The following is a 26,390-nucleotide window of genomic DNA, read 5'->3' on the forward strand; positions in this document are numbered from 1 at the left end:
AACATAATTGTTTATACCACAAGCAATTCACTGACCGACACGGGACAACTCCCTCTATTCATTGTGTCATGCATGACTGCTTGTCTGATGTTACATTTTGCTATAGCAGTGTTTAGTATTTCTGGTCTCGTGATTTACTTCAAATTTATATATAAATATACGCTATAAAGTGTTCCCGCGCAACTCTTAAACACACTGTCCCCTTATTAGCTGCCTACCCTTCATGTGAATCATTTAAACATAATCATATCATATCATATCATATAAAAAAGAAAAATGTGCAGGGCTCTATGTGACCTTAAAGTGATTGTGAGATTGCTGCATGAGTTTTATAAGCTGAACTCGTATTGAATTTTTTGATCACCAGTACCCAAGTGTGGATTGTCTCTTTAGGATTTGGACACTTTTTGATAAACTTTATTTTTTTTTTTGTTTAAGCACCATTTTTTTTTTTTAATGTATTATCACATTGTAACATGAGCATGGATTTAATATAAAAAACTTACCGTTAGTTTACCGATAACGGCTTTTCCGACGAGCCTTCCAGGATGGCCCAAACATGAGACATAATAGGCTCCTCCTACCGGAAACACAATCAACATAGTTAAAAGGCCCCACCCTTCCCTCTGCCCCTCAGTTGTAAAAAAGTATCTTCCACAACCAGTTTTCGAGGGAAGTGTTTCAATTTAGTTTTATAGGTACTTACCGCCTAATTTTAGTCTAATTTTGTTTGCACCCTTTTAACAGGGCGGGTAGGCCGGCCGTCCTGGAAGGCTCGTCAGAAAAGCCATTACCGGTAAACGGTAAGTTTTCTCTCCTCGCCTTCCAGGACGGCCCAAACATGAGAGGATACTAGATTACCCCTGGCCTACCTTAGGGTGGGACCACTGCCTGTAAGACCTTTCGCCCAAAGGTTAGGTCCTGCTGAGACAGTACTTCTATCCGGTAATGCTTCAGGAATGTGTCGTGACTGGACCAGGTGGCTGCCTTGCGGATTTGCTCCCATGATGCTCCAGCCTTCTCGGCCCAGGATGTTGCTAGGGCTCTTGTTGAGTGTGCTTTAATCTTAATAGGAGCAGGAACACCTGATGCCTCGTAAGCGGTGGTAATTGCCTGCCTAATCTACCTAGCTACTGAAGGTTTAGAGGCCTGCAGCCCCTTCCTGGGCCCAGTGTGAAGGACTAATAGATGGTTAGACCTCCTGAAGGATTTTGTTCTATCTAGATAAGTGAGCAGTGCTCTCCTTACATAAATGCAATGAAAACTCTTTTCTTTCCTTTTCTTGGGGTTATCACAGAAGGATGGTAGGTTTATCTCCTGTGTTCTGTGAAAAGGAGATGCTACCTTTGGTAGATACAGAGGATCTGGTTTTAAGACTATTCTGTCTGGAAACACTACCATAAATGGCTCTTTGATAGAGAGAGCTTGTAGGTCCCCTATTCTTCTTGCTGTCGTTATGGCTAGTAGGAAAGCCAATTTTAGGAACAACATTTTAAGGGAAATTTCTTCTAACGGTTCAAAGGGATCCTTAGATAATGCCTCTAGGACCCTTGTCAGGTCCCAAGGCGGGAACCTGTCTTTTACAATAGGGGTAACCCTTTGTCTGGCCAACAAAAATCTTTTGATCAATGGCTCTTTCGCCAGACTGGTGTCCAAAAACACCGAAAGAGCCGCTATTTGTACCCTAAGGGTGTTAGTTGCCACACCCTTATCTACTCCATCTTGAAGAAACTCTAGGATTATAGGAATAGAGGAGGAGACAAACCCTTTTTGTCTACTCCAGGTACAAAATCTTTTCCATACTTTTGTAAAATTCTTTTTTGTAACAGGTTTCCTGCTCATCAAATGAGTATCCACCACTCTCTGCGAGTAACCTTTTGAAATTAGGAGTTGGCTCTCAGTAACCAAGCTGTCAACTGGAAAAACCCCGGATCCGGACACAGTACTGGACCCTGCGACAGTAGGTCTGGAGAGACTGGAAGGTGACATGGGCAAGCTACTGACATGGCTTTACTATGGCAAACCAAGGCCTTTTTGGCCACCATGGGGCAATCGGGATCAATTGGAGATTTTTTGACTGATTTAATTTTTGAAGAACTCTCGGAATCAACATGGGGGGGGGGGGAACATATGCTGGGTTGAACTGCCAAGGTTGGGCTAGTGCATCCAATCCTGTCGTCCCTCTGGTCCGAGTAAGGGAGAAGAACCTGTCTACCTTTTTGTTCTGAGCCAAGGCGAACAGGTCTATCTCTGGGATTCCAAATCTTTGAACTATTAACTGAAAGATTTTGGGATTTAGTTCCCATTCTCCCTCTCGGATAAGATGACGACTGAGGAAATCTGCTTGTAGGTTGTTTTTCCCCCTGATGTGTACTGCTACTAGGGACATTATCCTCTCTTCGGCCCAACTCAAGATTTCTGTAGCTAGGTCCAAGATGGGCCTGGATCTGGTTCCCCCATGTCGGTTCAGATATACCACTGTTGTAGTATTGTCCGAGAGGATGAGAACTTCTCTGTTGAGAATGAATACTTGGAAGGCTTTCAAAGCCTCCCCCACTGCCTTCAATTCTCTGAAATTTGATGAAGCCTGTGCTGTTCTTTCGTCCCAGATCCCTTGTGCCTGAGCCCCCTCCAGGTGGGCTCCCCAACCTTTTGTGCTGGCGTCCGTGGTAATCTCTATGGGATTCCACTGCCCCCAGGGTCTGCCTTTTCCCAAGTTGTTTGGGTTTTTCCACCATTCCAGAGATGTCTGCACCTGTGGAGTGAGGTTGACGTGCTTGTTTAAGGATTCTGTCTTTCTGTCCCAGGAGGACAGATGGGAGAACAGGAGTTCTCTTGCACGAAGTTGCGCCCATACAAGCGCTGGTGTGCTGGCTGACATTAGTCCCAAAACTCTTAGAACCTCTCTCCTGGAACAGGAGGGAGCTTCCACCAGTGTCCGGACTGCAGAACTTATCTTCTCTCTTTTTTCCTGGGGTAGAAAAAGTTTTTGAGCCCTTGAGTCTACCTGGAAACCCAAAAAGGTCTGTATCTGGGTAGGCACCAGTGATGACTTTTTCAGGTTGATGAGCCATCCTAGTTTTTGTAGGAAGTCTATCACCTGTTGGGTATCCAGGTTCACTTGGGCCGCTGATCTTCCAAAAATCAGTAGGTCGTCCAAGTATGGAATCAGGGCAATCCCTAAAAGGTGTAGGTGAGCCACTGCCTTCGCAATAATCTTTGTAAAGATTCTTGGACTGGCAGCCAATCCGAACGGTAGTGCTCTGAACTGCCAGTGCGTTGTCCTTCCTTTTGTCACTATGGCGAACCTCAGAATTTCTGGTGTTCTGGATGGATGGAAACATGCAGATAAGCATCTCTGAGGTCCAGTGTGGTCATGAAAACATCTTTTAGTAAGTTCTTTCGTACGGAATAAATGGTTTCCATCGAAAACTTTTTGTACCGCAGGAACTTGTTGAGTTTTTTTAAGTTTATTATCAAGCGAAATTTGCCTGATGGTTTTGGGACCACAAACACATGGGAGTAGAAACCCTGAAGATGTTGATCTTCTGGAACCGGGATTATCACTAACTGTTCTGCCAGTAAGGGTTATTGTCGTAGGAGGTATCGAGGTGAATTGAAGGCAATAACCTTCCTGTATGAAGGCGTAAATATATGGGGAGACTGAAATTTCTTCCCAATGGGTCAGAAATTGGCTTAGTCTGCCCCCCACTTTGACGTTGGCGTCACTTGTTGTCTCTTGAGCCTGCGGCGGAAGGAAAGAGCAAATTGTTTCTTTGTCTTCCCCTCCTAAAACCCCATCTCTTGGCCAGCTCTTTTTTACGCCTATTCTGACTTTGTTCCTGGGGGCCTCTAAAGAATTTCCTGGGTGTCTCTTTTCTTTTTATTGGAAATTTTTTCCCTTTTTCTGAGGACCTGGTTAGAACTTCATCTAAACCAGAACCAAAGAGTAGAGATCCTTCAAAAGGCAAGGCACAGAGCTTTGTCTTGGAGGTAAGGTCCCCCTCCCATTCCTTTAGCCAAATGGCTCTTCTGGCAGAATTTAAGAGGGCACCTGTTTTTGCAGAGGCTACAACAGACTCTACTGCTGCGTCTGCCAAGTAAGCTACCGCTTTCCCTATTAACGAAAGGGAATCTTGTAATTCTTGGGTCTTTTCTTGCGGCAAGTTTTTGTTCAACCGGTCAATCCAGCAAAAGGTATTCCTTGCCACACAGGAGGCAGCTAATGCTGGGGCCATTGTAGAAGCATTTGCCTCCCAGGCTTTCCTCAGAAGGGACTCCGCTTTTTGATTCATAACATCCTTTATGCTGCCTGTATCGACAAAGGAGAGGTCAGATTTTTTGGTTACTTGTGCCAAAGGTGCATCTAGTTTAGGACTCTTCATAAAATGTTCAATATCTTCTTCTTTAAAGGGAAATCTCCGTTTCCAGGATCCTGGTCTACTAAACCTATTTTCCGGGCGCTGCCATTGTTGAAGGACTAACCCTTTCAGGGATTGGTGGATAGGTAAAACTCTAGAAGGAATCTTCCCCAGACCCTTCTAGAGTCTATCCTGGGCTGAAGTCTCTATTGGCAAATCGGGTATCTCTTCAGAAGCATACACTGCCTGAAGGAGCCCTTGCATGTTATCCAGCCCAGATTCCTAGTTGGTTCTGTCTCCTCTGGTTCCTCTGAGTCCCTTTCTCCTTCACCCTCTGAACTGGATTGGGAGACTGAGCAGTCTTCTTCTGCTAACAGTCTACTTCTAGGTTGTGCTGATGGAAGATTTTGTGAAGGTAGTAGACCGGATTGTCCTGCCCTAACTGAAAAACTTTCTTGTGAGGAGGTACCTTCCCCTGCGGGAGATACTGTGGGTTCTGAAATTCCTAATGAAGATCTTACAGTCTGAATTGTAGTCAGCATTTCCTCTTGAACAGTTTTTAGGAAATCTTTCATTAGAGCTGAGGATTCTTTCCCTGCCAACTTATAAATACATTTGTAGCAAAAAGGCTTTGTGTGGGAGCTAGGTAACCTGTCTGCACAATTACCACACTTCTTAGAGGCAACAAAACCTGATAAGGCTGGTGTAGCAGTGGAGGTTTCCTGAGAACCACTCTGGGACTCTGGAAGACAGGATACAACATCAGTTTAGTATCACTCTTTCTGGTTTAAAAAATACAATGACCATCGAAAGGACACTCAATCAGTCCGACTATGGTCAGGGAGAGGGGACACCAAGCATTTCTATGTCATAAATTCATTTACCAGCAGACTTAGAAACAACGTGGCACAAACAAGATGCACTGCAGCACTTACCCGGTTCCAACCTGGGTTTGGCTGCCGATGCCTGGCCCAGCCCTTCCTCCTTCCCCAGGGGGTGAGTCGTGGAAGGCTTCATCTCCCTGGCAGCTGTCTGAGCTCCTGTAGCCTGGGAGTCTGCATTACCATGCGCTAGCGGTTCTGGCATCTCTTCCACCTTCCTCTTCCGTATCCGGGCGATAGCGTCTGACGTCACCGGATGTCCGCTCTGATAGCGAGGCTTGACGCGCCCGTCCGGCGGGAATTTCAAAAACCGAGTCCTGCGGAGGAGAGCTGCTGGCGCCGGAGCAAAAACCTAGAGGGTCACACCGGGTGACCGACGGTTTTGCTAATGCGGGGGGTGACCTGTGAGAAACCTGAGGAGGTGGCAGGTAGAGGTCAGCTCTCACTGCAATTTGCTGAACCTGGCTCACAGGGGGACCATCGGACTACAAAAGTCTGCAGGTCAGTGAAAATAACAAATATTTCGTAGGAAGAAACACAATCTAAACTGAGGGGCAGAGGGAAGGGTGGGGCCTTTTAACTATGTTGATTGATTGTGTTTCCGGTAGGAGGAGCCTATCATCTCTCATGTTTGGGCCGTCCTGGAAGGCGAGGAGAGAAAAAGAGTTCATTATGTTATATGTATGATTTCCAGTTAAGGTCGCATAGATTTTATATAATTCACATTTTAAGAGATATAAATAACAGAAAAGCACAGTGTTCCATGATCAGGTGCACAGTCTGTAAATTGAAGTTTAATCCCAATTGGATTGCGCAGTATAATTCCATGCTCTTCAGTATGAACCATATGGAGTGAATTTTAAATACATACAGGTGATAAAGAAGCAGCTAGATTGCTATCATACAGCTAGATACTATACTACTACTACTACAGACAACTCTAGTGCAGTTTACCTTTAAGAGCAATGTATAATAATTTAAGTGTATAATGGACAGAGGGTAAATATTTAAAGCTGTACTTTATAATGGAGTACATTTTCACTTATGTTGGTGGTTTCTGTTGGCCTTTTCTGCCTGTATCTTCATGGCTCCTTTCTGGGTTCCAGGTTGAATGTTATGACTATGACAATGATGGATCACATGACCTCATCGGAATCTTCCAGACCACTATGTCTAAGTTAAAGGAAGCGAGTCGTTCAATGCCAGTAAGTGTTCCATGACAGCAAATATTGCAAATCTAAGTTAGATGTGAATGGCCCCTTGAGGTCCAGCTGAGCCCCAACTACATTGGGCTGCACATGTTAATTGCAGTGGGGACGATGTCAGTAGGACATGGTCCTATCAAGATGCTTGCAACTGCACTTCTCAAAGCAAGCAAACATACACCGTAGGATCGATGTATGAGGATTTTAATGAACACTAAGCAGCCTAAGAGGGTGTCATGCTGACAGGAGGCAGAACAGGCTCAGGAGGCCTATTCGACTGCTCCCAGTCTGCCCTTTTTTAGTTAAGGTAATTGATTGAATTGAAATGATCATGTAATTGATTGAATTGAAATGATCATGTTATGTGATTTTAGCATTCAGTAGCAACTCTAGCCAGAGCTTTTTTTTTTTTTTTACTTTAGAATAACACAGGAAAGGGTTGGAGTATCTGTCAGAATTTTATTGCTTTGTCCCCATTGAGGGTTTCCCCACTGTTTACAGTGTAATGAAAACCTTTTTCAATATGGACAAAAACAGCAGTAAAAACAAGGCAACGGATCTGACCTCTCTTCACCCAAGGCAAATATAAGCTTTGTCTTATTAAAATATATTAAACATTATAGTAAAATCATATGTGGTTGTTATGCTGCTTATTCATGTGAATGTAATGTATTTTAAACCCCAATCAAACTTTCAGTTAAAATCAGCTAAATACATTGCAGATGTATTAAAACACAAGGCACGCAAAGTCCTACAGCTGGTTTTCTTTAGAAAACTCGGCACAGCCGCCCATGGACACATACGTGCAGAAATGTGGGTGTTAGAGCCCACCCTCTTTTCCACTGCACATATGGGTTAATTGGGCAGCAAGAGGTTAAGTAAATCTATAATCATGTACACTACAAATCTGGGACAGGTTATCTGTAAATGCTAGGCAGTACTTTTTCTTATAAGTAATGTTACATGATGTTATTTGTGTCTTATTAGAAGAGTTTGGGTCGTATATTATAATGCCAATGTCTAGCTTGTTGCCCTCTACTGCTGTATACTATTCTTTGTGTCTGCAAAGATGCCCTCTGGTGTCCAATTACAGTCACAGCCATATAAAAGCAGTGACAGATTTTCTTGCAGTTCTTTTTCAGAATGTGGAAGTCATACATTACTCCAGTTATTTCAGTCTCTTTAAAGCAGGCTGGAAACGCCTTTAGGTCTTTGCATGTGAACAGTGAATTAACTCTGTGTAATTGCAGGCGGAATTTGATTGCATAAATGAAAAGAAGAGACAGAAGAAGAAAAATTACAGGAATTCTGGGGTCGTGAGTGTGAAACATTGCCAGGTTGGTAGATTGTCTCAAAAGATATGCAAACTGCTAACATTTGTATTGTATAAAGAGTCCTACATAGAGGGAAGTGGCTGCTGATAACATGAAAATGAATTGCCAGGGTCTAGCAAGAATTAGTTCATATGACCCTGGGACAATTTTGACTTAAAGTGAACCTGTGTCCAGACTGCACATTAAAGTGTTCACATATTCTGAACAAGCAGTAAAAGCACTTTAACCCCTTGGCACTGGCCGCATGCAAATATGTGGCCTGTTAGCAGGTGGGCCTTTGCGCCGAGCGCCCGCATATTTGCGTTCATTAGTGCAATTGGAGCTGTGCCGAGAGCATGCTCCCAGCACAGTTACCGGCAGCCAACGGAAACTAACTGAAAGCTCACGATTGCAGCTCGCGATTGGAAACTTTCGGATCATGTGACAGGCAATCATGGCGGTGACATGATCATAAAACCCTCCCAGCATCCTAAATGCCTTAACCACTTCCCGCCCGCCCTATAGGCAAATGACAGCGGGAAGGTGGTTGTATCATCCTGAGCCACTGTCATATGGAAGGCTGGCAGATCGGTGATCGGTGCTTCGGTGTATCACTCTGACATAGGCTCTTTACCATGTGACCAGCTGTGTCCAATCACGGCTGGTCACATAGTAAATAGGAAGAGCTTTTGATCGGCTTTTCCTCAGTTTGTGCCGGACAGGCACGAGTAGAGGAGAGCCGATCCGTGGCTCTCCTCACGGCGGGGGGGGGGGGGGGGGTCTGTGCTGGTAATCAGAGCATTGATTACCAGTGCAGACCCTGGGGGGGGGGGGGGGGTGCCACTAGAGCCACCAAGGATGCCCACCATGGCCACCAGGGATGGCAATCAGGGCTCAGGGAGCCTGCCAGTGGTGCCCTCCCTTTCAGTGCTGCCCGCCATTGCCATCTATCAGTGCTGCCCACCAGTTCCCATCAGTGCCGCCCACCAGTGCCCATCATTGCCATCTATCAGTGCCCCCACCAGTGCCCATTATTTTCCACCAGTGCCGCCTATCAGTGCCGCCTATCAGTGCCCACCAGTGCCCATACGTGCCGCCTATCAGTGCCCACCAATGCTGCATATTAGTGCTACCCATCAGTGCAATATATAAGTGCCCATCAGTGCTGCATATTAGTGCCACCCCATCAGTGCTTCATCAGGGCCTGTCAGTGCGGCCTCATCAGTGCAGGAAAAAACATATCTATTTACAAAATGTTATAGCACAAACAAAAAAACGTTGTTTTTTTTTCAAACTTTTCGGTCTTTTTTTTATTTGTGTACCAAAAAAGAAAAAACCTTGCGGTGATCAAATACCACCAAAAGAAAGCTCTATTTGTGGGGGAAAAAAGGACATCAATTTGGTTTAGGTACAGTGTTGCATGACCGCACAATTGTCATTCAAAATGCAACCGTGCTAAAAGCTAAAAATTGGCCTGGGCAGGAAGGGGGTGTAACTGCCCTGTATTGAAGTGGTTAAAGGGCCGGGAGGCGTGGCGCAAAGAGGTTAAAGAGGCAATAAAGTCTTCGTTTTTACTTGTACCTACAGGTAAGCTTATATTAAGGCTTACCTGTAGGTACTGTGAATATCTCCTACAGTTCCGTTACTTTAGAGTCCTGTGTCATGACTGGCGGCTCCCAGGAGTGACGTCATGGCGGCTCTGGCCACTCACCGTGCTGGAGCCCGCGAACCTGGAAGAACACAGGGGAAGATGTCGGCAGTCTCAGCGGCTTGCCTGCACTGCTGGAGGGCTTCATTTTAAGGTGAGTGTTTCATAATGAGCTAGTATGCGATGTTTACTAGCTCATTATGCCTTTTGTCTTACAGAGGTTTTTTTTTTTTTTTTTAATGGGGGGGTTTACAAGGAGTAGGAGCACTTTTGGCCCCACTCCTCCTGGGGATTACAGGGGTGCACTTTGTTCTGCACTCCTGTGACCCATATTCAGCTAACAGCAGGCTAAATGTTATTGTATGCTGATGTCACTCATCTAGTACCTTCCTTCCCTCTCAGTTCACAAAGGCACATAGTGGCGACAGTTCCAGGCTTCCCAATAGAATGGGAGAGCCCAGGGAAGGCAGCAGCGGGGGCTTCTGCACCCTGTAATAGTGGTTGGGTGGCGGTGGAGCCGGAGCCAATTGAATCACTTCTACATTAAAGCCCTTCTCAGGCTGAAAATTTTGGTACCGGGATCATGGCTGCAGCTGGCCGGTACAGCCACTTCATCCTGAGGATGTACCTATACGTCATAAAGGTCACCTCTATAGCTATAGGAATTGGGGAGAATTCTTCAAAGTTCAGTTCATAACCGAGACAGTGAAATCTTATTTTTTTCCCTATTACATTGTATATCAGGAATCCTGGCATCCCCTCCCTTTTTAGACTGTAGGCAAACTGTTGGCGCTATATAATCCTATATAATAAAAATAATAATAATAATCCTGTAATCGGTCTAATGTAAACACATCAGGTGTGTCTAAGCTGTTAGCTCTTCAACAGTCTTTAGAGTCTTTGTTGTGATCTTTGAGGATCTTTAAAGTCCAGCCCCAACTGGGATTACTCGTTTAAAAGCCACTTAACTGCACGGTAAGTATTTTATATTACTTTAATGTCCACAGTCTGCACACAGATGGGAAACATTGTTAATACTATGTGATTACCACACTGCCCAGCAGATGGCAGATTCTGCTAGCTAGAAGTAAATTTTTTATTTCTTATCCTTTATATTTTTTTATATACAGAATACAAACACTATTTACATTATTTTATTGTAATCTTTTAAATTGCCCTTGATATTTATATATTGCTTTTTTACTTCAAGATCACGGTGGAATACACTTTCCTGGATTATATAATGGGTGGATGTCAAATGAATTTTGTTGTAAGTATTCAGTTTTAATTTGTATTCATTTTATTTGATTTATAAAATCTTTTTTTAACTTGCATAAGCAACAGGATCTTCCAGGTAAAGTTAGTAAGCCTTTTGGATTGAAATGGGTAATGTCCATAGGTTAAGAAAGTGACTTTTCCCCAGCATAAGGATTAAATCAGTGATCACCTAAAGAGTTTTGTTTTCTGGGGCAACACCTTTAAAAGGCACCTTGCAGAATAGAAATATTGGAGCTGCCGTTTTTGAAGTTGCACGCTTTAATGCTGCTATCCTTATCCTTTCTTCACTACATTGTGAGTTACTGGGCGGAGACTGGCTTCTATGTGCCAGGTGTTTTAACACTTCATTACTTACTTGCTTATTCTGAATTGGGTTATTTAGGCAGTAAAGCATGGACAGCAATAACAGCTGCAGGTTAGGGACGAGCTCCGGTGGGTTCGGACACAAGTTGGAAACCTGCCTAAGCTATCTTGACCGGAGACTGTCAAAGCGGACACCCAGTTATAGGTGGTGGAAGCCAAACATATACAAGGGGTATGTATACGTGTGGCTATGGGGTGGGAAATGCATCCGCCTACGATTGCCTGTTCACTTTGACATCTTCCTGCTGGGATGGCTAAAGTGGTTTTGGCTGGACTCCTGTCCAAACATTCCCAAGTTCATCCCTGCTGCAGATCATGTGTTCAAAAACAAAAAAAACCATTGCAGCTTTCATATGTTTATTCCTTTAAACTATTAAAAAATTTAACTTGGCTTTAAATCGTATCACACATCCACAGAATTTAAGTGTGGCCCTCTGTTATCAGTGGCCACAGAAGCCACAACTCATGGATTTCAGAAATTGTGACATGTATGACCCAATTTTATAAGGACAGAAATATCCTGCACAGTCTTTGTTGCTGCAATACAATTCAAATCTAAACATCTGAAACTCATTAGTGTGTGTGTGTGTGTGTGTGTGTGTGTGTGTGTGTGTGTGTGTGTGTGTGTGTGTGTGTGTGTGTGTGTGTGTGTGTGTGTGTGTGTGTGTGTGTGTGTGTGTGTGTGTGTGTGTGTGTGTGTGTGTGTGTGTGTGTGTGTGGGGGGGGGGGGGGGGGGGGGGGGGGATATAAACAGCCTGAGACAGTTACAATTATAACTAAAGGCAAACTTTTTTTAGTTTTGGATAGAGTGGAGAGGGATTTGAATACCTGTCAGGTATTTATTGCGGTCTGTGCCTTTAGGTAGACTCACCATCTCCATTTGCCCTATATCACTGAACGTGAAAGTCACCAGAAAGGAGTAGATGGAAAATGCTCCAATGGAGACACTAGTTCCAGTGACAACCAGGGATTCCCTCACTTTTAGGGATTTCCTTTCACTTCCTGTTTTGGCTATAGGACAAGAAGTTAAGGGAAATCTCCCTAATGTGATACAGATGACATAAAGAAAACTGAGAGGTTATAAGTTCCCCTATTCTATCCAATCCTATCAAGTTCTACTTTAAATATTTTGTAGGGCTCAGTATTGTATTTCGCCTTCAAACAAACACACAACAGCTTTCACGTTGTATTATACTATTTCTTTATTTTAATAAACTATTCACTTTGCTGTGTCCTTTATAGGTTGGCATTGACTTTACTGGATCCAATGGTGACCCTCGATCTCCCAACTCTCTGCACTACATTAGTCCTAATGGTGTCAATGAATATCTGAATGCCATCTGGTCTGTGGGTATGGTCATTCAGGATTATGACACGTAAGCTCTTTACAATCTAAGTATTTTTTTATAAGGCAATGCAAAGATTTCAGCTTTCATTGTTTGGTTCCTAATGTGATGTAGGAAGCTGTACTCTGGGAAGTGGGGGGGGGGGGGGGGATTTATTATTCTGCCGCACAGCAAGGCACTGCAAAACAGAAGCAGTGGGACAAAGTATGGGACCGATACTATAGGAACTCAGCTTGATTCTTAAACCCCCCCCATCTGCTGATCAAAAGTTGACATCATAAAACATAGCTCTGGCCACTTCCTAACCGAGCTTTAGGTGGAAAAGTTTTGCAAATGAAGTGATACATCTATTGCAGATGTTTGAAAAAAACTAGAACACTTGTCTGCCCAAGATTTTAGAAACCTAAAACTCTCAGACAAATGGAAACCTTATTTGCACACATTATTATTCTGATTCTGTTGGTAGCTGCAGGATAAATTTCTGTTTCACATGGTTATGCTTTGCTATTCAAACTCATGAATATATAATGTATGCATTACTTAATACACCTGGAATATGGAGTTGCAGGTAAGACTCAGCTCCAAAATCGAAATCTATATATGAGATATGTTTTACCTGTGAAGTGATCTGTTGTCGTGTTCAGCCAGTTTTGTCATCCAGGTAATCTTGCCATGCAGTGCAAAAACAGCTCCTTGATTTCCTATGCATGTGAAGCACAGCTTGGTCAACAATATGCTCCCAGCTGACTGACTTGACAGTGCAACACAGCTATGGGTCATTGTTTACAAGATGGATGGATGGACCCCTCTGAGACCAGATGCTGCCATGTCCCCATATAATTTAGAAAATAAGTTCTCCCATGGGACTTTTTTGCAGCCAAAAACACAACCAATTTTTAAAACAATTTAATTTTATTATACAAACTTCTGAATATAAAATCTCATGATTAAAAGAAAAACTTTATATAATTACTTGAGTTTTTACAAAAATGTATAACTGTATACCTCTTAATTCCAGGCATATACAATGAACATATAACATTAACAAGCAACTTTCTTTGTAACAATTCCCAAACACATTTCAGTGATATACACAATCTTCATCAGGGGGTGACAGTGGTACCTACATACAAAAAGAAATAAAGAGAGGAGCATGCTACCATAAATGAATATAATATTACTCAAAAATTCAGCTGATACATAGCATGAATCTTTAAACTTACACAGTACCCAGAGTAGCAGACAAAAGTCGTTCAGTTCCACCATAGGGATCCCAGTTGACCCATACATATCCCTGCACCAAAGCCCTCAAGGGACCAGGGTGACCCACCCCGGTCCGGGCGAGCAGCCTCCTCCTGTGCAATAATAAATATTACAAGTACAAATCTAGGAAGACTTGGGGTCCTTTCACATGATGCGCCGTCCGGCGCAGTCCGTTCTCTGCTCAGCGGGGATCGCGGATTGGCGGATCGACAGATGACAGGCAGATGACAGCTCCGTCTCCGCTCTGTGTGCGGAGACGGAGCAGTCAGGACCCCGCTGTCCTTTATGGGGGAATCGGATGAGAACCGACCGCCTGTCCGTTCTCATCCGATCTCATCCGATCCGCTGGACTGATGGAAAATAGGGTTTTCATCCATCCGGATTTCACAGACAGGATCGGAATCGTTTAGCAGCGGGTGTCAGTGGATGTCTCCGCTGACATCCGCTGCCCCATAGGGATGCATGGAGGATACGATCAGATCCGCCTAAAAAACTGACAGGCGGACCTGATTGGATCGTTCTTGTGAAAGGACCCTAAAAGTTAAAGTCCCCCTCTTCAGAAGTCCATTATGAAAAAAAAATTGTGGCATATACTCACTAGTCACTTGCTTTGCCATGTCCTACACATGTTCACAGTGAGCACATGTGCTGTGAAGCTTAGCCAGAGTGGCAATTAGGCTGGCCATACATGTTAAATCTACTTGTACAATTTTCTGTTAGATTTACCAAAAACCATATAATATGAGGTCAAAACTCAACAACACTTTCAATTGTATCCTATAAGGCAGGCATTTGTACTACACATAGTTGAAGGTAAATCTAAAGAAAATTGTACAGAAAATTGTATAATGTATGGCCAGCCTTAGTGCTGCTCTACGGCATTGCAGGTGGGTGATATGAAGATAAATTATGCACATTAGTACACTAGTTGTAGTTAGATACATAGAATAAAAGACATTAATAGGTGTTTTTCATATCTGCCTGAAGTTAATTTCTTAATCATCTCAACCTCTTGCTGCCCATGTAATGCATACATGCCCATGTGCCGCAAATATGCATCCGCATGTAGCAAGGTTTCTGTGCTGAGAGCCTGCTCGCTGCCAGCACAGTGACTAAGCTGCCGTGGACAGCTCCTGATCTCCACTAATGATCAGGAGCCAGTGGGAACAACTCAAGACTATGTGACCACTGTGACAGCCAATCGCAGAGGTCCTGTGTTTGGGCAGCCCTTCCTGTCCCTGGTCAAAAAGCTCCTGTTAAAGAGACACCTGTGCTGGGCAGGAGGGAGTTAATACAATTTCAGTTCTTTTGGAAGTCCCAGTTCTTTTCCTAGTCCTTGTGTTTCTAATTTGCACTCCTTTATTATTTAATATACATTTCTGTGTAATTTTTGGAGCTATATAAATAAAGTATGATAGTCAATAAATGGTTTTTAGCCAGTATATTCCAGTGTGTAATAGATTTCTCTTGTGAAATTTGGCATTCATACCATAGAGCTGCTTTGTGTAACATTCTTTGTACAAACACTTCTTTGTTCTAATCTGATGTGAAGAATGCAACACTCCTGGGGTGAGGAGACACAGAGGGGATTGGGTTTTGTAGCAAATGAGGTCATTTTTATAGTGCAATTTTTGGTGTCTGTATAAATGTGCTCTGATCCAACTGTATTCTCTATATATTACTTCAATGTTACTTTTGTTACGATCTTTTTTTTCTTTTAATTTTGAAGCAGAGAGGGGTTAGCACCTTCTTCAGATTTCTATTCCTGTCCATGTCCTTATTGGAGAGATTTCTTTCCCATTATTTCTTATCCTGAGGGAATCTTCCCTATGGGGACAGTGCCTGCCATCTATCAACTGAGGGTTGAGTATTGGCTGGAGTGTGGATTTAAATTGTATCTATATCCCAAACTTTTTTTTCCAGTTTTGGATAGAATAGTGAGAGGTTAGAACACTTGTCAGAGCTCTGAAAAAAATCTCTGTTAGAGTTCTCCTTTCACTTCCTGTTTTGATTTGCTTTCACTTCCTTTCACTTCCTGTTTTGATTTGCTTTCACTTCCTACAGACATTAAGTGAGAGAAAACCTGTAACCGTGAAAAAGACAACAATAAAAAGCTGACAGGGTTCTGGTATTTTCCTACTTTTTCCTTCTGTCCTTGTTGCTGTTAGGCTTCATTCACACGGCCATAAGAAAAAAAAAAAACACACATATTCGGGTCCTTTCACACGGTCCGCCTCCAGAGGCGGATCCGTGCTGCTCAGCAGGGGATCGTAAACACAGATCACTGCTGAGCAGGAAGGTGACAGCTCTCTCTCCGCTCTGTGTGCAGAGAGGGAGGTGTCAGAGCCTCATGCATCTCTATGGGGGAATCGGATGAGATCGGACCGCCTGTCCGCTAGACGGATGGAAAATAGGGTTTCCATCCATCCGGATTTCACGGACAGGATCGGATGCGGATGGCAGCGGGTGTCAGCGGACATGTCTCCACTGACATCCGCTGCCCCATAGGGATGCATGGAGCATCCGATCAGATTCGCCTAAAAAACTGGCAGGCGGATCTGATCGGAGCGGTCGTGTGAAAGGACCCTAAGTGTTTTTTAATTCTGAATACAGCTGCATTTTTTTCAATGGAGCCATTCACACAGATGCGTAAACATGCACTGCATTCAGATCTGTAACACTGAATCCAAAACCTGAATCTATGAACATGCTCATTACACGCTTATTTGTTTGTAAGCACGTAAAATCAGTCTAACCAAAGGGAAAAATAAATTATCATTATGTACACATACGCGTCTTTACACATTTAAAATGCATCTATACACAAGTACATACTGGTCATTAGGTAGAAACTTTTCTCCTAAAAAACACCTACAACAACATTAGTAACATTTTTATGGCCATGTGAATGAAGCCTTAGAGAGATTTTCCCTCACTTCCTGACAACCATTTTTGCTGTAGAGGAAGTGAATAAATCTCTCCAGCAGAGGTTCCAATGGCAGTAAAACCTGTCCGTTTTAATCCTCCCTCATTCTATCTAAAACAAAAAAAAAACATTTCTCTGTCGCTCATTGACAGACGTAGTCCTCGTTGATTAATAACAACTCGGGTTATACTGCCCTCTACAGGAGTAGGACTAGACAGGAAAGAAAACGTTCTGGCCACACCCTAGGGGCAGTCCCAGAGGGTATATCCTCTCACTTCCTGCTACATCAAATCAGTTTTTTTCTGTCTAGTTAGGAGTAAGGACCTAGATGCCTTGCTAGGATCTTCGGTCCTGGCAGGATTTTTTTCTTAGATTTTTTTTAGACAGCTTTTTTCTCCAGTGTTCCTGTGAGATCTTCAAGCAAGCAAGCAAGCAAGCTGTAACTGGGCGACGGGCTGGATGTTGAGATCCAGTGGTCACCCCAGTTCAGCCTACGAGCGCGTGCAGGCCATAGCTCCGCGCTGGGTCGGCCGTGACATAGTCCCACTGGACGGGGACTGACCCTGCGAGTTAAACGTCTCGCTTGAATACCAATGACCAAGAGTCACGGCGTCCGTACTGGTCGACAGCCCCCCCACCCCGGTGGAGAGGGGTTCTGTCAGGAGTGGCGCCCGCCTCGTTCCGGTATGGTGAGTAGTATGTTCCCCCTTTCCCCCTGACGGGTTTGTGGTGAACGCGGGCCCCTCTCTGGGATGGTAGGATTGGTTTCCCCTCTATCCTATAACAGGTCACAGATCCCCCAATTTGAGTGTGATTTTTGTGAACAGAAACCAGGAGGCTTGGTTTGGGAGCTGACTATCTAATGTCATTTTAAAACTGTAAAGGTGACTGAAGTCAGTGGCAGTACTAGAATGGGCATTACTAATGAAGCAAGAGGTATCTTACCTGTCAGAGGTGTTCACAGGGCGATGCCTATGCCTGAATCACTGCAGTCCAGATCGCCATTCCTCCAGCAAGGGCAGAGAGCTGCCTTCCGATGGCCCACGGACCGCATGCGGCCCGCCAGGGTCCGGTACCGCCGGCCAGGCTTATCACCATCAGGGTGAAGTTTGTGGGGCCGAGATACCCCCGCAGGCGAACATAGAATCCTGTACAGGCCGCCGCCATTATCTGGCAGATCGCACAAGGCCGCCATATTGGCGTAGCCTCGTGTCTCCAGCATGGGGGCGGCCATGTTTGAGGTGACCAAACACCTCGTGGAGCCAGGGGGAGGCGCTGGAAGGCGTGTTAAGGGGCGGAGCCGCCTCCTTTACCCAGGAAAAAGGGCCAAAGACTTCCTGTCTGTAACAGGACAGCACTGAGCAAGCTGATAGAAAACTTCTGTGCATCAGGGATGAGCCTTGGGGTCTCTCTCTCTCTCTGTGGGGTCCAAAAAGGCAGGTAACACTGAGGGGGCGCTGTTGCGCTGGGGGATTACAAAAAAAAAAAAAAAAAAAGTTTTTTACTTTGTCATTTTTTTGTCGCTGGCAAATGTCTTGTATAATCATTGACTCTGCCGCATAGGTATCCCCACCTGATCTCCTCTAGGTGGCCGCAGGACCCTCCAGTACCCCACTTGTTTTTAATGCATTTTCGGCAGTTTTGGAGTCTTTGGTATCCCGGGTGGAGGTGGCCTGTCAGGGACGGGGGTCAAGAAGTGACCCCCGCCTACCCCTATTTTTTATCTGATACTTCAGATACAGATTCGGAGCTGGTCAATGCAGCTGCAGGTCCCTCTTATGGGGCTGTTGTCTCAGGTAATGTTTCAGCATTGAAGAGAACGTTTCTGCCTCCGCCATAGCACAAGAGTGGTGGATGCACTAGTTGTGTCCGTCCGGGAAACCTTTAGTCTTGAGGTTACACCGGCAGAGGTAGCTGAGACTGAGATTCCTTTTTGGTACTTGTTAGCCTACCAAAAGGGCGAAGGATTTTCCTTTACCCAAATGGGGTCGTTTTGAAACAAACCCCTGTATGGCTAGGCGCTATCCGTTTGAGGAATCCCTCTTTAAAGGAAGGTCATACGGTCAGGATACAGGATCGAGTTTCGATCACTTCCACCGGTGCGATTCTTCCCTTCTAACATTGAACGGTTTCAGGGGTTCTATTCGAACCTGTTCACAATGCCCAGGAAAGAGGGCAAGGTGCGTCCAATTTCTGGACTTGGGGAAAGATGGAGTCCATCCGAACAGTGGTGGCCTCCCTGCATCGGGGGGATTTCCTGGCGTCCATAGACATTTAGGATGCCTATCCTTATATCCCCAACATCGCAGGACATCAGCGTTTTCTTCGCTTTCCCAAAGATCATCCCTGGTTCCCACCAGGAGACTGAACTATCTGGGCCTAATGTTGGATACATCCTGGGCAAGAAAGTTTCTCCTTGCGGAGAAACTCCAGAAGGTTCAGTCAACGATTCGGATGTTGCTGTCCGTCAATTGGCTGGGACTGATGGTGGCCTTCTTAGAGGCAGTTCCGTATACCCAGTCTCATACCCGAATTCTCCTGAAGGAGATTTTTTTCTAATGGAATCAGAATTCCGATTTCCAGGACAATCGGATCCGGTTGAGCGAGCGGACCAGGAAGTCTCCTATGCTCAACCAGGGGAAGTCATTCCTTCCGATAGCATCCAGGTTACCAATAGGGTATCGGAACTGAGAGCGATCAGATTTTGTCTGATTTACTGGACCGAGCAGCTCTAGAGCAGCCCGATTCGGATCCAATCGCACTATGCCACGGTCGTGACTTAGGTCAAGAAAGGGGCACTTAGAGTGTCCTGGTGGCCATCGAAACGACTAGCATCTTTCATTGGACGGAACGGTTTGTTCCGGATCTTCCCGCAGTGTTCACTCCGGGGGTGGGAAATCGGCAGGCAGATTATTTCAGCCATCAGATTCTGGATCAAGGGGTATGGCCTCTTCATCCAGAGGTTTTTTCACTAGCTGTCCCTTCATTGGGGCACCCCGGATGTGGATCTGTTGGCACCTTGGCTCAACAGGAAGGTGCGGAGGTTTGTAGCTCGCACCCGCGATCCTCTAGCGGACGCAGCAGAAACGCTGATCGCCCCGTGGGGGCAGTATCAGCTACGGCATGCCTTCCATCCTCTCAAGTTACTGCGGGAACTTCTTCGCAGGATAGAGGTGGAGGGAATTCCAGTTATTCTGGAAATTCCGGACTGACTTCGTCGAGCCTGGTACGCCCACTTGGTGAGGCTAGTCGCGGACGCTCCTTGGAGACTTCCTCTCAGGGAGGATTTGCGGTCTCAGGGACTGATCTTCCATCTTGTTTTACTATCGCTGGCTTAATGGCCTGGCCATTGAGACCCAGGTACTGAAGGACAAGGGAGTGTCAGCTTCAGTTATTCCTACCTCTAGTTAAAGCAAGGAAAGCGACTTCCAGCACATGGAAGTCTTATATTGCGTGGTGTGAATCTCTTGGATTTCCCCCACATACCTATTCGGTGACCCGAATCTTGGTCTGTCTGCAACAAGGGGTTGAGCAGAAACTGTCCTTGAGCACATCAAGGGTCAGGTTTCAGCGTTAGCAATCTTCTTTCAGAAACTTTTGGCTAATCATTCCTTGGTGCGGAATTTCATCCAGGGGGTGCGACCTCTGGCTCCGCCAGTGCGTGCACCCTTACCGCATGGGATCTTAATTTAGTGTGGTCGGTTCTTCAGAAACTTCTCTTTGAAGATATTGGGAGATTCCCTTGCTTACAGTATTTCAGAAGGTGGCCTTCTTGGTGGCCATTACTTCTGCACGCAGGGTGTCAGAACTGGCCGCATTATCTTGTCGTTCCCCATATCTGGTGGTTCATAGGGATAAGGTGGTTCTTCTTCCGAATCCATCCTTCCTTCCTAAAGTGGTTTTCAGAGTTTTCATCTGAATAAAAATATTGTGTTACCTTCCCCGTGTCCTAAGATTAGCCATCCTTGGGATTACACTCCTTGGATGGGGTTCAGACAATCAGGGTACACTTGACTACTACGAACTTGTTTCGTAAGACAAACTCACTTTTTGTGATCACGGATAGCCCTAGAAGGGGGTTGCTTGTGTCTGCTGCGACCATATCTAGATGGACCAGTCAGACGTTGGTACAGGCTTATTCTATTAAGGGTCGGAATCCTCCGTTCCCTGTTAAGGCGCACTCTACTCGGGTGCCTAGTGTTTCCTGGGTCTTCCGCCATCAGGCGTCAGCGATCCAGGTTTTCAAGGTGATGACTTGATCGTCGGTTCATACCTTTACATCATTTTATAAAGTTGATGTGATGGCATCGTCAGATGCCTCTTTTGGCCGCAAGGTTCTGCAGGCCGCAATCTGAGGAGACTGTTGGTCTATCTCAAGGGTTTGCTGGGTTTTTCACTTAGGTCTCATCTTTTTGCTCGATGACTCCTTGATGCTTCTGGTTGGCTCCGGTTGGGCCTTCTGGATTTTGATTTCTGTTAGCCCACCCCTCATTTGTGGTACTGCTTTGGGACGTCCCGAGTTGTTATTAATCAACGCGGACTACGTCTGTCAATGAGCGACAGAGAAAAATGGATTTTTGTAAAATCTTACCGTAAAATCCTTTTTCTCTTAAGCTCATTGACAGACGTAGTACCCGCCCCTCTGTTTTTGAGTTGGGTTGGGGTAAATTCTCTAAACACTGCTTTGTGACATAACTGATTTGCTGTAGCAGGAAGTGAGAGGATATACCCTCTGGGACTGCCCCTAGGGTGTGGCCAGAACATTTTCTTTCCTGTCTAGTCCTACTCCTGTAGAGGGCAGTATAACCCCAGTTGTTATTAATCAACGAGGACTACGTCTGTCAATGAGCTTAAGAGAAAAGGATTTTACGGTAAGATTTTACAAAAATCCATTTTTTTCTTAATACAATTTAGGCCTCATTCACACGGGACTGTATCAATGCGTACCCTCATGCAAGGTGCGGGTCCTTGTGCATGTCCCCAAGCGCACGCTGTGTGAGTTTAGAGACACGCACCTGGACCCGCATGGATGTCAAATTGGGGGCAGTGATTGTGTCCCAAATTGATGCCAGTGAAAGTGCCTACAGGGGAAAGCATGGGAGTGTCTGCAGGGGGATGCATGGAACATCTTTGAATTCCTGTGCGTAAAACGGCCTTGTGTGGGGGGTATGCATTGATATGCGCCCCTAGGGCTGGTTCAACCACAAAAACACACTCCAGATTCATTCCAGATGCATTTCTGCATGCATGTCAGATGCATTCCAGATGATTTTTTTTCTTCTTCCTTCTTGTTTTTTTTTTTTTTTCACTGTACTGGCGTCTGGTGCATTTTTGATGTATTCCAGTGCATTCCGGTGCAGTTTTGATGCCTTTTACCATGTTTCAGTACAGTCCAGTTCAGGAAATATGCAGCATGTTCTACTTTTTTTCTGGAACTGACCACACTGGTGTAAACTATGCCATTGAAAACCATAAAACCTACTTTCCGTGCATATTTGATGCAGAAAAAAACACACTGGACTGCATGTGGTGTGAACTGGTCCTTAGGGTGTTTAATTTAAAAAGACCAGAAATAGCAGTAACATTCATAAGTATTCTATTTTTGCAGCTTTGCTCGGGATTCATGTCAGTGGGCTTAGAGGGTTTTAAAATGTTTACTTACAGAGCAAATTTAGTACTTTTAATTAAAGCCAAAATGTCCCTAAATTTTTAAGAGCTGACATACTTGAGGATACTTTAAAAACTTATATTTATTTTGTTTTTTTCAGAGACAAGATGTTTCCAGCTTTTGGATTTGGGGCCCAGATACCACCAGCGGGACAGGTAACACACACATACAATACTGTATGCACACATTCTGTTTGTCTCTGTTTGCATCTCTCTTTTAGTACCGCTGTCTCTCTATCCCTTTGTATTCCTCCTTTTTTTTTTTTTTTATTCCGTGGTTCCCCCTGTACCCCTTTAATTTTTATCTCTCTCTCTCTTCATATTGCTCTTTTTCTATTGGTCTCTCCCTCCCTTAAATCAGCTAAACTCTATGGTCTAGGAGGACCGGAGCGACATTTTTTTGCCCTAATGCTTTCCATTGTAGAGAGATGTGGGGTCTTATAGCCTAATTTTATCTTTCATATTTTCCAAAAAATGTGGGTTATATATTGCGTTTTTGTTTGTTTTTTTAGTAATTCATTAAAGTGTATTGTTTGCAAAAAATTTAGTTTAAAAATAACTGTACAAATACTGTGTGACCTAAAAAATTGCAACGGCCACCATTTTATTCTCTAGGGCCTCTGCTAAAAATAAATAAATATGATAATTTGAAAAAACACTGATTTTTGCATTTATGAGAGAAGTGTCAGAACTGGCCTTGTAGGCAAGTGGGATAGTAAACTTGGGCTTTAAGATGGTCATGGCAGATCTTTGTTTATTGCTGTAATGCTGAAAATCCTTTATGATTCCTCATTGATTAAAGTGGACCTAAAGTCAAACAAAGTGGAAATTTGCTAGAAGTGGTAATTGTGCCTAAGCAATAGCCTGTTGTTTTGAATTTCTCCTAAAATGTAGCTTACTGGTATATGAGAGCACCTAGGCCATTCTGTGCCTGCAGCCTTTTATATCTTTGATATGAGTTCATTTAAATAATGGCTGCCACAAATTGCTAACCTCATACGTTTTGGTGATGTCATGCACTATTTCCCTTGCTGGAGAGAGAGCTGCATTGCAAGGATCTCTCTGCTTTTGTTTCATTAATTCTGTGGATCTGTGCCTCCTCCACCACTTCTGCTGCTTCTTAAAGTGATTGTAAACTGGTAAACCTTTATTTTTTTTAACTAAAAGAAAAAGAAGGTATACTTAGCTACTTAGCGCGGCCTCTTACCTCCTCTTCTTTGGTCCCCTGCTGATGCTCTCCACTCCTTTTCTGTGTGTGCCCCCATAGCAAGCCACTTTCTATGGTGTCATACATGCAAGAGCGATCCCAAGCGGGGCTGTGTGCACCCATAGACACACACAGCATGGTTCAGCTCCACCTCCACTCCTTCCTTATAGAATTTGAATGACAGGCTAGCATGAGGAGAGGGAGATAGGGAAGAAGACCTGCAGCTGGGCACAGTGCTGGATCGATACAGGATTCAGGTAAGTGGTAGAGAGGAGGAGGGGGAGGAACAGGTAGTGGAAGGTTTTATAGCCTAATGCAGAGAACGCATTAAGTTAAAAAAAAAGAAAGAAAAACCTTTAGAATGACTTTAAATATTCCCCCACCAGTCATAAAGTCACCAGTCATTATGGAGGGTAGCACTGACATGAGGTAGCACAGCCCTACCCCTTATCCAAAATGGCTACCTCATCACAGAGACACAGTATAGAACAAGGCATGGTAAGTCAGTTATGGAGAAAAGAGTAGCTACAGGGAGACAACACGCAATACTAGAGACTAGTCTTTTGTCATCTACTTGCCTTTTATGGCACAACTTCCACTGTACAGGGACACTTTAGAGAGGAAGTTTTTTTTTTTTTCCGTTACTTGCAAAGTAAAGGTATAATGTGCTAGTATGCATCGCAAACAAAGCCTTCGTTGTCAGCACTGGAGGCCACATCCATCTTCGCCCATTTCCCTTCTGGGTCTGCGGACTCCAGCTCTGTGACTGGCCTACGCATGGGAATCACCGGTCACGGCATGGGGCTCTGAAGAAATGGCACGGGTGGCCGTTCCTTCAAAGCACATGCGCCGATGATGTCATCTGCAGCATATGCTGTAAATCTCTCAGTACATGTTTAGGAGATATTTACAGTACCTATAGGTAAGCCTTATAGGCTTACCTATAGGTACAAACCATCATTGGAAGTTTACTTCCACTTTAACCACTTTAACCAGAAATAAGCAGGCATTGAATGTTGAAAGTAGTAAAGGGCCAGATTGAGGTAATTGTAAAGGATTAACCCATAGTTATGGTAAGGTTCAGATTTATTGATACCAGACATTCCCTCTTCACATACCATGACCAGCGCCCCCTTCTCCTAAAGATTGGCTTTCTTTATGCTGGCATCATGCTGTTCATGTTAAATATTCACCACTGTAGGTCTCTTCTACAAGCCTATATCACAATAATCATGCATGCATTTTCATTCCTGCAACTATTCCTAATAAAATAATGTTTTTCCTTTTATTTCAGGTTTCACATGAGTTCCCGATAAACTTCAACCCATCAAACCCTTATTGTGCTGGTAAGAACTAATAGGTTATATAACCAAAAAACCATATAGGGCACCTAGCTCTAAACAATTACCATACAAAGCGTGTCCCCTTTAGATGCATACAACCCCAATATACCAATAATATACCCAAAGTGCAGGCGCTTCACCTATACTCAATATACCACCAAATGTACATCAAAAAGTCCTCAACAATTAGGTAAATTCAATAAATTGAAAGTCCAAATAAACCAAATTTAGTCTAAAATGAAGTGACCCAACACCAAAAGTGGTTATTCATTCCCTTGTGGTTCTTCCTCTCCTCTTCTCACATGTTCATGCTTGTGCCACCATGTACAGTATCTCACAAAAGTGAGTACACCCCTCACATTTTTGTAAATATTTTATTATATCTTTTCATGTGACAAGACTGAAGAAATGACACTTTGCTTCAATGTAAAGTAGTGAGTGTACAGCTTGTTTAACAGTGTAATTTTGCTGTCCCTTTAAAATAACTCAACAGACAGCCATTAATGTCTAAACTGCTGGCAACAAAAGTCAGTACACCCCTAAGTGACAATGTCCAAATTGGGCCCAATTAGCCATTTTCCCTCCCCGGTGTCGGTTAACGGGCTGGGGGGTTAGCATGTCAGTGCTCAGACCATACGCTGCATCAAATTGGTCTGCATGGCTGTCGTCCCAGAAGAAAGCCTCTTCTAAAGATGATGCACAAGAAAGCCCGCAAACAGTTTGCTGAAAACAAGCAAACTAAGGACAGACAGGGACATTAATACAGTAATCAGTGCTAACAATATGCACTGTTACTGTAATAATGACACTGGCAGCGAAGAGGTTAACATTGTTTGTGATCAAGGGGTTAAATGTAAGCCTAGGGGAGTGATTCTAACTGTGTGTGGGGGGGGGGGGTCGTGGCTTGTAAAATGACCATAGAGACCTGTGTTCTTGTATAGAAGGATCACAGGGACTCTATGATCATTCCAGGGAGAAGAACGGTCAGCTGTGTTTACAACAGCTGACCGTTCTTCTCTCTCAGCGGGGAACGATCGCGGGTGTCAGGTGGCAATCCGAGCCGGCCTGTCCACTGCATCAGCTTCACCTAGCCTCCTGCGTGTGACCGACGTATAGTTACAGCGATTCGCGCAGGAGAGGCTGCCTGCCGCAGTACAACTGCGCCGGGTGGTTGTAAAGCGGTTAAAATCTGCTCTAGATGGCCTTCCTCACTAGTAGGCTGCTTGCACGGCCAAAAGTTTTTGATGGTTGGTCGTCTTGTGATTGGCAGATTTACATCTGTGCCATACTCTTTCCATTTCTCATTGATTGTTTTACCTGTACACCAAGGGGTAATCAGTTATCTCAATGATGGTGCAGCTATTTCCGCAATATTATCTGAGTTTAAAGTGTAGATAAGCCCTAACAATGAACTTGTTTTATTTGCTCCTTTTTGGTCTGTTAAATTTTACTATTTATTGTTTTTGTTATATCTGTTCAATAAGTGCAGTGATTTGCCAGAAATCCTGTGAATTGTTAACTTCCTGTTCTCTCTGCCTGTGTAGAAAAAGGGGTCATGGAGAGAAGGTCTGTAGTGCATCCGAAAATTA

At 44.2% G+C, this 26,390-nt stretch overlaps 1 protein-coding gene across 1 annotated transcript in view; it reads left to right on the forward strand.

The window, feature by feature from the left end:
* Positions 1 to 26,390, forward strand: part of CPNE3 (copine 3) — a 105,493-nt gene that overhangs the window by 69,494 nt on the left and 9,609 nt on the right. The window contains exons 8-13 of the mRNA XM_082258530.1: positions 6,349 to 6,447; positions 7,698 to 7,784; positions 10,619 to 10,678; positions 12,292 to 12,425; positions 22,353 to 22,407; positions 24,753 to 24,804. Of these exons, the coding sequence (XP_082114656.1) occupies positions 6,349 to 6,447; positions 7,698 to 7,784; positions 10,619 to 10,678; positions 12,292 to 12,425; positions 22,353 to 22,407; positions 24,753 to 24,804 (487 nt within the window). The remainder of the gene's footprint in view (positions 1 to 6,348; positions 6,448 to 7,697; positions 7,785 to 10,618; positions 10,679 to 12,291; positions 12,426 to 22,352; positions 22,408 to 24,752; positions 24,805 to 26,390) is intronic.

Source organism: Pelophylax lessonae, assembly GCF_965119305.1.
Source record: "Pelophylax lessonae genome assembly, chromosome: 5".
Classification (NCBI taxonomy): domain Eukaryota; kingdom Metazoa; phylum Chordata; class Amphibia; order Anura; family Ranidae; genus Pelophylax; species Pelophylax lessonae.